We start from the raw sequence: 11576 nt of genomic DNA, 5'->3' as shown, positions 1-11576 counted from the left end.
AGAGGTGCCAAGAGGGTGCAAGGCACACCACCTAAACACCTTGTTTTTAAAAATCCTGCCTGTGCACACGAGGACAAGGAAATGGGGAGGCAAAACCATGCTAGACTGGCTGCATAACAGCCACTGATGGCTTTAATTAAAGCCCTCAAGTCAGTAAATACGCAGAGTCTGGTCCAGGGAGATACACAAAGCCCACAGTCAGCCCAGTAACGCTCCACGAACATTGCCATTTAAGCAGTTTCTTGTTTAACTTAGATTTATTCAATGACACATGCATTTCTGGACAGATATCTGAGTTCCAATGAACAACTTTTATAACCAAATATGAGAAATCTGTGACTGCAGTTAGTCAATTAAGTACATTTCTAAAATACATGACTAGAAGAAAAACGGAGAAAGAGAGAGAATTCTTCCAAAGAACAAAAAGAAACATTTCCATTTGCAATACTCCTGGCATTGATGAGTATCAGAGGGGAAGAAGGGCAGCAAGGAGACGTGACGAGGAAGGAATAACATCATCAACCCTGTCCACAGAAAGTCCTCCAGTTTCCAGTCTCTCCAGTTCATCCATTAATGCTCGGCACTTTCACGAACGGCGAGAGCTCCTCTGAGTTATGGAGATTCATCTCTCAGCATGAAAAAAGCAGAGAAACCAAGCTGTGAAACCATGTGCTTGACCCAAGACGGTTTAGGAATATTTCTCCTCACCCAACCTCTTCCTGAAGACAGCGAGAAAAGAAGCCGCAGAGCTATCAGGACTGAAGATGGAGCCTCTTCATATTGCACAGGAACACAGAGTCAAGATTTCATGAGTATGTTTCAGGAAGGTTTAAGAGTCGTCAATAATCATCAGCGTAACGAGAACCATCCCATGCCGCGGGAGCTGGCAGGTGACAGACACAGCGGGATTGTTTGGGGGAGAGGCGGCTCGTTACCCTGTCTGGATCTCTCCCTGATGGGCGGCTCGTTTAGGGGAATCCCGTGGGGAACAGGCTCAGGGGCTGGTTCTCGTTAGTCGGGAGGGGTGACCGGTAGCCATCGAAGTTGCGGGGGATGCTGCCGCTGGTGGAGCCGGAGCTGTTACTGAGCGTCTCTATGCTTCCCTCTCGCTGAAGCTCTGCAAGGGAGAGAGAGAGCAGGTCCTGGTTAGTGTTTGGGATAAACCCCCGGTGTCAAGACAGATGCTTTACTGACAAATCCCTTTGCTGCTGCATTGCTCAAACGTTTGCTCATCGTCCTTCTTTTTGGGGCTGATTTGGGAATTGCTCCTGAGGAATGCCAGCTCCTGGTTCTACTTCTCTCCAGCTGGGCTCACAGCTCAGCTGAGCCAAAGATGGAGACATTACCTGCTGCCCTTCCCCGGGGTCGAGGCTGCTGACTGAGGACATATCAGGCCTCCACAGTGGGGATCTCATGGCTGAACTGAGCAGGGTATGAAGGGGACAGGGGCAGAAGATGGAACATCTTCCCTCCCAATGATGCTGGGAAGGGGGATTGGCAGAGTGTGCACCAGCAGTGCATAACCACTGCCATTCCCCACCTTGGGAACACCAGGGACTTTCCACAGCTCTTTATCCTGCCCAAATGGACATAAATAACTGCTTTTTCAAGTCAAAGAGAAAATACCCCTTTTCTCAGCCGTGCCTCACAGCAAAAGAGAAAGCAGCCACGCTGTGGCTGTCCCTCTCCTGGTCACACCCACCCAGACATCTCCCCTCTCTGACCTCCCAAAGCCTTTAGTGCTCCCTAATCTGCAAACAGGAGGATTTTTGGTGTGCAGGGCATCGTTTCCAACCGTGGCCCCTCTGTGAGCCACTTGAACCCCGCAGTTGACTCGGTGGCCACTTGCAGCATCCCCCCAGCAGCACTCAGCAGTGGCATGCAGCAGGGACATGAGGCAGAGCCCCAGGGATGGCACAGGAATCCTCCCCCAGAGTGATGGTGGTGACAGGATACAAGAAATATTCCGGGGAGTTGTGATGTGCGACGCTGAGCAGGACTTTGTGCAGCCTGGGCTGGAGGGGACGGGATGGGGACAGGAGTTTTGGGCAAATTCATCTGCTGCCAAGGGGGAAAGAGGACCTGAGGGGGCTACAAGAGGGCTGGAGAAGGACTAAAAAGTCCTATAAAAATAAGGGCACAGAGTGACAGGACAAGGTGGAATGGCTTTAAATTGGAAGAGAGGTTTAGACTGGATTTTGGAAAGAATTGTTCCCTGTCAGGGTGGTGAGGCCATGGCACAGGGTGCCCAGGGAAGCTGTGGCTGCCTCATCCCTGGAAGTGTCCAAGGCCAGGCTGGATGGGGCTGGGAGCAAACCTGGGATCATGGAAGGTGTCCCTGCCCATGGCAGGGGGTGGAATGGGATGAGCTTTAACGTCCCTTCCAACCCAAACCTTTCTCTGGTCCTATATAAGAATTGGCTGGGGTGGAAAGGAGCTGCAGGAGCTGGAGGAGCAGTGCCTGCTCTGCTCTCTGCTAAATATTCCTGCACCTCCGCCACTTCCACTGCCTCACCTGGGATATTTAACCTCCTGTAAACACCACAGCGGTCCTTTGGCTGCAGTGGGACTCCGTGATAAGGACAGATCTATACACAAAGTACAGGGAACAGCAAAAAGTCAGCTGTTCCCTAAAACAAAAAGCATCCCACTCCAGCATCCTCTAGCACTGCCCTGCTCCCCTCAACACCTGGGCACTGCAGGGCCAGCAGCCAGGCGAGCACACACCTAGCAGTGAGGGCTGTGGGATTTAATCCCTCATCCTGAAGGTAACCTGCAACGGAGATAATCTGCCCAGGATACAAGGAAAACAAATCAGCAGGAAGCTGATCACCCTGAAAGCAGCGCTGGTAATGACCTCAGCTGTATTCATCACCATTTCTTGCCAGTATTTTGTAAAGGAATGTCCATGTCTAAACCTCTTCATTTTCCTCACATCCTTACTCTCCCAAGAGTCCAGGAAGTAAAAACAGTAATTTAAATCAGAAATGAGTGGCGTATCCCACACTAATACTGCGCTTATCCTGTCTGATTTGGGGCTTTTATCTCCCTCAGCACACAGCTGGCTTTGCTTAAAGGTCCCACGTCAGAGCTGGGGGTGCTGGGCAGCATTGCCGGGCTCCCCCAAACCCCGGAGCGGCTCCTCCCGGGGTGACTTCACTCTCTTTTCCAGCTATAATTGATTTCCAAAGCGTTTCCAGCAAAACAAGGGAGAGGGACAGAGAGAGGAGTTTTGTTTTCCTGCGGCTCCTGCGCGGCTGTTCCTGCCCCTGGGGGCCGAGCTCCTGCCCGTCCCTCAGCGCCTGGCGCGGGACCGAGCGCCCCGGCCGGGTGGGATTTGGGGGGGATTCGGGCTCTTCTGGGGTCTGCAGGATTTCTGCAGCCGGCAGCTCCTGTCACCTCTGCGGGGGCCTGCCAGGGGGTGGCACTGCAGAGACTGATGCCAGCCAGGGAAAAAGCAGGGAGCAGGAATCAGGGATGCAGAGCGGCGGGCACAGGGCCTGGATGGAGCCCTGACCTGGCTGCGTCCCACAGCTCCGAGCGCGGCTGTCCCGAGCTCCCCTCGCTGCTGTCCGGCAGGAAAACCTGACAATTCCTGACGGAGAGGGACAAAAGACAGGGTACCGGGGGTGCAGAGGCTCTGGAGGGACTGGAGGGGATTTTCCAGCTCAATCTAGGCGAGGGGGTGTCAGGCTAAAACCCGGGGAACTCCCACATCCAAGCTGCCATCCCGGGGGACACATTCCCCGTGGAATACGAGTCCAGGTGCTCCCAGACAGCTCCAGCTCGCTCTGGAACTAATTACCCGGCCGGGCAGACGAGCGGTGTATTCTGATACCTGAGGAAGCCCTGTAAAAGTGCCGCGGCTGCCGCTGTGCTCAGGAAATTGGGCTCTTGCCCTCACCCTGGGCCGGCTCTGGAGCACGGCTGGGTCACTCGAGGGGGGCAATTAGCCATTACATGGCCACCAGGAGCTACCTGCCCGCACAGCTGACCCCCAGCACCACAGGCAGCACATCTGCCTGCGTTTCCCCCAGTTGGACTGTTTCATTAATAAAAAATAAATAAATAAATAAATAAATCCAGTGTGTACTGTTTTTCTTCCTCCCAGCCCTTAGAGCAGATCAGGGCACGGCAGAGGAACTTCAGCGCCATTCCCATGGGAAGCCTGGACAAGACTGGGAATGGCTCCATGACATGGGGACACCCTTCCTGTTAGAGTGAAAACTGGAGGACAATTTTCTCATAGACCCAGCACCTGGACAGACCAAACAAGTGTAGAAGGAGTTGCATGGTGGGGCTGTTGGCTATCAGGAGAGGCAGGTCCCTAAAGCCACCCCGGGATGGGACAGCCAAGCCCCTGTGGCACAGCTGAAGGAGCTGAAACACTTCCCACCCTAAAAAGACACATCACACAACCGGTCAGGCCACTGATGTCCTCTGTGCTGGAAACATGCTGAAAAACACAAAATAGGAGCAAACCTCCATGGAAAGATGGGACTGGGTGTCAGCAGAGCCCAGAGCAGCAGGATCAGGGAACAGCAGCACTCCAGCAGAGCAGGACAGTGCTGCCCAGGCAGCGATTCCGTTCACGCCAGTGGAGTTACGCCAGGAATGGACGTGGCCCCAGCAAGTCTGAGGGTTATTGTATCTGCATTCCCCCATGCATACACTGTCGAGATGTATTAACTTCCTTAAATGTACCAGTAAAACAACCTCTTATGATACACTTTAATGAACTTGTACAGTAGCCAACAAATTGTGCATCATATAAAACCCATTCGGCCTTATAGACTCTCTGGCTATTTTGTAATAACTGCAATTTGCTTCTGCTGAAGCAAGATAACCAGGGTTGAGAAGTCAGGCTTTGCAGAAACCTAAATATTTGATTTGGGGGGGAGTGGGTGGGAGAAGGAAGAAAGGGGCCTCTGGGAGCTATTTATGGGGTCAAAATAACATGAGACCTGCTCTTCTCGTAGCATTTCCACCATCAAGGAAATGAAATACTGTGAGAAGACCAGCACTTGCATTATTTTGGCCCCATAAATGGTTCCCTGAGGCTTTCAGAAGCCCGTGAAAAACAAACACAAATACAAATAAATGCTAATACTGGAAACGTAAATACTAAAACCTGCCCATGTCCCCGGAGGAAACGATTCACAAAGTCCTGCCTGCTCTAAAATAAAAAAAAAGAAAAAAAAAAAAGGAAAAAAAGACAAAGGAGCTGGAACATCTGCTGAAGCCATGAGGAGAAAGTCACTTCAGGGGAGCTGGGAACAGCCCTGCCTGTGCTTTTGACAGTAACAGTAATGGGCACCGCTGGCATCACCCAGGGTCCCTGAGTAACAGGATTTTCAGGGCACACACACTTTCCACAATGGTGGAGGCAGCAGCAGCAAAAATCCTCGTGGCTGCTGGCGTGGGATGGCAAGTGGCTATCCTGAGTCCCTGGCCCACCCCAGGGCAGCCATCCCCTCTCACAGCACAGCCCCGGGCCTGCGGGAACACTGGGACAGCAATGGGGCACCAGAGGAGCTGGGAGCAGATGCTGGCTGCTCCCCGCTTGGCATCGCTGCCAGCGCTGCCCGCAGCCCTCCTGCGGCGTGGACGGCGTTCCACGAGGAACTGAAAATGAAACCTCCCAGGAAACATTTCCTTCTGCTGACATTCCCGACCACCATGCTGCGGCCAGGCTGTCCTGTCCCTCAGTCCTCTGGTGAGCCACGCTGCTCTCCCTGAGCTGGCTGCCAAGGTGGAAGGAGAAGGAGGAAGAAGAGGAGGAGGAGGAGGAGCTGCTCTGGGGACAGCTCGGGGTCCGCAGGTCCGGGGGAGTGGTGCTGCTTGGGGTCCAGTGGGGCGGCTGCACCCTCCGTTCCAGAAAGCTCCAGGAGCTGTCAAAAGGACCCCATCAAATCCAGAAAGGTACAAAGCCCTGCCAAGCCTAAATGTGAAACCATTTTATAGGGCACATTAATTCAATGCCTGAAGAAAATCTATATAGCCCTCTTTTGCCCGGAACACTCATAAATTATGCTGCCTTTCTCAGCCGTGCTCTCCTGTAGTGGCCCACTCGAAGCCCTGGTATCTCCTTTACGTCTACTCAAAAATCTCCAGTGCATTATTTCTTCTAATGGTTTTTCCTTCCTCTCTGTTTGCCTTCCCCTCTTGAGCACAGTTTCAAAATACCCTCCCCAAATCATTTTCTGGAAGAGCCGACCCCTTCCTCTTACCTACAGAGGGGCTGCCCGGGCTTCGGCGGAGCCGTGGCCGGGATAACTGATACAATGACAGCAGCCTGATGTGTCAGGGCAGCGGGGAAGCGGCAGCAACTCTGAATACAAGAATTATTCTTCATCATCTCAAACTGTCACAACACATTACCCTCAAAGCTGCAGCTCGCTGAAGGAGTGACCCTGGACTGAATGGGAGAGTGCTCGGGGAAAGAACTAATTGTAGCCTCTTTTCACACGTCAGTCACTTTTCACAGCACCGAGCCTTTCAAGCTCAACTAATGTCAAGTTCCCTTTTCCTTTTGCTGGGCTGAGTATTTCTGATTTTTAAGGATGGCATTTTTAAAGGAACAAGGTCTCTGGTGAGGGATGAGGCCCGGGAGGGGAGGGAAGGAAGCATCGGAGTGAGCACACATCAGAAAGTCCATCAGACGCCCGAAGACTCGTTAGGAATTAAGACAATTAACAAGTAGGAATGCAGGAAGTGGGGTAATGGCCAGCAGAGCTCGAATCGCCTCGATTTCATTTCTGTCATTCACAGCAATTATTTTGGGGAACTTCTCAGGCTCTGCCGTGCGCCGAGGGGGCCACAAACGCAGGAATGCACTCGGCCCCTTCCCGAAATGAGGATGTGGGACAGGCATTTTCCAGGCATGGGGAGAGACACAAGGTGCTGCTCACCAAACCTACCCCTCCCCATCCACGGGGGCTTCTGAATAAACAGCTAAAAGGCAAAAATTCAAGCCTCACTTTAAAATCCAAGACAATTCCCTCCCTTTTGGAGAAGTTTCCCTGCAGACAGGGCTCTGGGAATGCCAGCCTGGTCCATGATCTGGGGCAGGCACACATAAGGGCCCTTCATACCTCCTTGTCTTTGACTGAAATCCTGACAGATTCTGTGGCAAGGACTATTTTTTCACCCTTACATCTACACAATGCCCATCACGGGGGACTTGCAGAACTGACTGGGGCTTCCCGAGTGTTACTTATTAACTGTAATGAATAATAATTATGGAGCTTCTGCCATCTGGATTCTCACTCAAAAGGGCCCTATTTAAAGGGAACGCTAAAAGGCAATTTGTATTAACACAATGGAAGTCTTAAGGATCTCTTAAACTGTTTGTAATTTACACAACGCTCCCCAGTGAATGGGTGAGTTAAACATTTTAATTTCACTGATTGCTGCTGAAGGGAGCGGGATGTGCTCCCCGGGAGGAGCTCAAACAGGGCACTTGTACATGGAAACACTCCATCTTTCAGGATTTAGACAACATCCCAAGCTCTGCTGGATGCTTTTGGCACTGTTTCTGCAGGAACACGCACTCTGAGCATCACCACTGGTGCCCAGGGCAGCTGCTGCTGCTGCCTGGGACACACAAGGTGGAGAAGAGCTCGAAAGCTGACGTGAGTTTGGAAAATACACTGAGATGCAGAAATACCGGGATGCCTAGAAATTACATCGCTGCTGCTGCACTTGGAGGTTTTTCTTGAGTATTTCCCTTTATTTTTTGTTATGAAATGCAATTATGCTAATGAGGGAGCTCTAATTATAATCCATCTCCAGCACCCTCGGCGGCTGCTCGGAGCGAGGGGCTCCAGCCCTGCTGGCAGTTCCAGGGACCCGCTGGCAGGGAGGGCACAGGGGGGCACTGCACCCCCGGGGGAACCGGTGCTTTTGGGTATTTGGATGAACAAAGATTGTTAATATTAAATTCCAGCAAAACGAAAGCACCAAGTCCTCATTAAAAATCTTAGTTTTCCAAGCTGGCTTTAATTTGAGATGGCTGAAATTTCCGGGCAAATGTGCGTTGCTCCTTTCCAAAGGGAGCACAAGCAAAAAGACAGTTCTCAGTTTTATATATTGCTATGATTACAATTTCATATGGTTATGATAATGCTTAAAAGTCAATTAAAGCTGCTCTCTGCCCCAAGCCTTGTGCCTGTTCACCTGCACTGACACCCAGTGCAGTGGGACCAACTTCCTGCCGTGCTCTGGGTGGCTGTGACAGACCTGCTCCTCAGAAATGTTTCTTTTTCCTTTTTTCATAAACTCAGCAGTTTCAGAAAACAGATTTTAAACTATTTTCAAATGAGGAAATTAAAAAAAAAATAAAACGATGGCATTTGAACATTGAAAATCAATTCCTGTGTTAGAACTGTCTCATCCTGTCACAACCTGGAAGATGCTGAGGCACCACAAAAGCACCTCCATTAAATTTGCAAGTCAAGAAGACTGGGAAACACTGCCTGAGCAACTTCTGTGAAATCAGGATTCAATGGCCTATGTAAAATATTAGTTCCTGTCAAACTACCTTACAGTAACTCCAGTGCTGAATCCACACAGAGTTGGCTCATGCCATGCACCTGAAGATGAAACCTGGCATCTTGGAACAAAGGTGGCAGGATCCAGCAAGGAGATGGGGAGGTACAGGAGGCAGGAGAGATCCAGGGGAAATGAAGACTGAGCCTTCTGAACATCAGAGTCCCTCTGAGACCCCAAATCTCATTTCTAGTGCCTGATTTCACTGCGGAGACGCCAAACAACTTAACACTTACAAAACAGGGCGGACGCCTGAGCTCACAGAAATGTCTGGGTCTGCTTCAGGCACAAAGAGATTGCTGAGAAAAGGACAGAACGTTTTCCTGCACAAACTTCTAAACAGGTTGTTTACTCCTTTAAAAAGAGAACCCAGAAAGCTCCATGTGACTCCAGCCCATGGAGTGGGAGATCCAAGACTCTGGCATCTTGCCAGACTTGACTCTCAGCATTTTATGGAAGGTTAAAAGTGCACCAGATAAAGGACTGGCATTTAGAGGGAGAATATTCCTCAAGATAGGCACTTTCACAACGACTTCCAGTGCTTTAAAAAAATAATCTCAATTTTCCTAGAGCTGTATATTTTTGTAAAGAGGTTTAGGATGTTTTCCTACATAAATGGCTCTTCAGAAGGATGAGTTGCCGATTTTAGCCAGCATGTGAAAATTTCAAAAGCTATGACAGTCAAACAGAAAATCATTTCTGTAGCCCATCACATCCTGCAAGCCTACGGCTCCTTGTGCAAGATTTACAGATGAGGTTTTTCACTGAACATGCAGCGATGGTTGCTTGGGTTTAAAGGAATTCTCTCTTACCCCATCCTGAAAGTTTCACTATGCTGCTACTATAGATTCCTGTAAGATATCCTATGTGGAATACATGCTTTCCTGTGCCAACCAGTGTGTGTAGACAAGTTTTTTAATGCATTTAGGCAGAACTATCTTGCATCTCCAGTTACGCAAGCAGCACATCTGTGTATATCAGACCAAAAGCATTTGCAGAGAAAACACTGTATTAAAATTCCTGGGTTTGGTCTCTCATTCCCAGGGTTATAGGAGTGCCTCCGATTGCTCAACACTGACCCCTCTGTCAGCCTCTATTGCACGAAGGAAATTACAAATTCAGAGTAAAATGCGTGTTTATGACACCTACCACGTCCTGCACCCACTGAACTCTGGGGATATTGCTCAGAAATGTTGGAGGCAATGCTCCTATTCCTGGAACATTTTCTATCCAAAGCAGGTGTGGATCTGGGCATCCCTCTTCCCTCCAGAGCTGGAGCCACTCGAGTCTCAGGACAGGGGGGTCCTGTCCCAGAGGTGGCTGAAGCAGAGACAGGGATGGTCAGGAGCCCTCAGGGAGGGCTGGGGGTCCCCTCTCCTCCTCCTTGGGCTCAGCCAAACAATCCCAGCAGAAAAACTGGGTAAGGAAAAGCTGCCTTAAGGTCAAACCCACAAACCTGGTGATGACCTCAGGGTCTGGGCAGTGACTGCTGACACTCTGCATGAGAATTTCACACCTGATCCTCCAAATTTCAGCTCCTTTCCCATCTAAGGCCTAATTCTCTCCTCTCTGTGATGCCACCTCAGCACTGGGCCTCCTTAAAGCCTCTCAGGTAGGAAGACAAGCCCTGGGGTGGACTCCAGTGCTGAGTGTGCCTCTGTGCATCTCACACGTGTGCTCTCTGTGCTGCTGACACAAACACACTGCAGAGCTCATTGCAGAAGTATAATATTACAAAGCAAAGTCATTCTGGCACAACTTCCAGTACTTCTGACACAGAGTGGCCTTTCAGGCCAGTGAGAGGCTCTGGGCTGCTCCCCCGGTGCAGATTGATGCTGAGGAGGAAGCTAGACCAGACTGGAATTTGGGTTTGATTCAAAGGAAAAGTTAAGAAGTTTGGGGGGGAGCAGATGCTCAGCTGGTCCAAATCAGGGGAGTTTTGTTGAAGCTCACGAAATGATGTCACCACAGCCTCAGCCCTGTCTGCTCATCTAAACAGTTCAAGGCTCTCGAGTTGGGAGAGCTCAGGTGGAGATCAGGACCAGAGTCTCCTCCTCCCACTTCCCTGGCAGTAGCTCAGTGTCACTGAGAACTCCAAACCCAACCAAATAATCCCAGTTCCGAGTGCAATTTATTTAGTCTATTCACTCAATTATTTTAAAGATTATGTTGACATGGCTGCTTCAAGCAGACCAGTTTTGTAAACACAGCCCTAATTTTACAAAGCACTCGGAGCTCACAGTCATTCCCTTAAAATCACAATTCTACCTTGACTGAGTATTAACCCAGCCTGGAAAAACAACAGCTCTGTCTCGTGGCCTCACTCTCTTGCAGGGCTGCTTGAGGCTCTTAATACACTCTCTCTTATTTATACAGCTCCAAATTCTGATGTTAGACGTAAATATGAAAGAGCCTTGATAAAAATGACATTCAAAGCTTAATTCGTCCCTTTGTTAATGGAGCTGTTGAACACAGCAATTCACATTTGTGCTCCTGAATACAGAAGGCAGCTGGAATAGTAAATTCAACATTTTTCCTTTTTGAAAGTCGTATTTTAAAAATTGTTCTAAGCACTGATTCTCTTACATTTCATCTTTGTAGCTGCACTCACAAACGTGTGGATGAGCTGCAGCTGGTGGAGGAGCTGGTGGAAGGTAACCCTGTGTGAAATCTGAAAGACCTAATGGCAAACCAAGGCATTCCTCTGGTCACATCCCCCAGAAAAGGCAATTTAAGTCATCTCAGGCTGGACAGATTCTGCCTTGGATACGGGCACCTGGCAGTGAAGTTCACATCACTACCTGCTCCTCGTGTTGTGCTCTTGTGCAGACCTTTTGCTCATATTTTGATGGGTGACTAGCCATCTTTTCAAAAGATAAACCAAAAAGACAACACAGTCCTGGCATGATATTATCAAAAGAGTTTTTACCAAAGGGTGTGGATAAAAGTAGCCCTTAGTAGACGCAAAAAAGCACCCCCAAATTTCAGATTAGGGATCTGTCCCTGCACAATTCACCTCCCACTGC

At 49.8% G+C, this 11576-nt stretch overlaps 1 protein-coding gene across 9 annotated transcripts in view; it reads right to left on the bottom strand.

The window, feature by feature from the left end:
• Positions 1-229: 229 nt before the first annotated feature.
• BCAS3 (BCAS3 microtubule associated cell migration factor) overlaps positions 230-11576 on the bottom strand; it is a 300310-nt gene continuing 288963 nt past the window's right edge. For 6 of the 9 annotated variants that reach the window (XM_032129570.1, XM_032129573.1, XM_032129578.1 and 3 more), the window contains one exon: positions 230-1117. In XM_032129570.1, the coding sequence (XP_031985461.1) occupies positions 969-1117 (149 nt within the window). In that variant the 3' untranslated portion in view covers positions 230-968. The remainder of the gene's footprint in view (positions 1118-11576) is intronic. The other 3 variants (XM_032129577.1, XM_032129575.1, XM_032129576.1) reach the window with 3 other exon arrangements.

This window comes from Corvus moneduloides, chromosome 20 (genome assembly GCF_009650955.1).
Source record: "Corvus moneduloides isolate bCorMon1 chromosome 20, bCorMon1.pri, whole genome shotgun sequence".
NCBI lineage: Eukaryota > Metazoa > Chordata > Aves > Passeriformes > Corvidae > Corvus > Corvus moneduloides.
The sequence above is the reverse complement of the archived record's forward strand: the minus strand, read 5'-3'. Positions and strand labels throughout refer to the sequence as shown.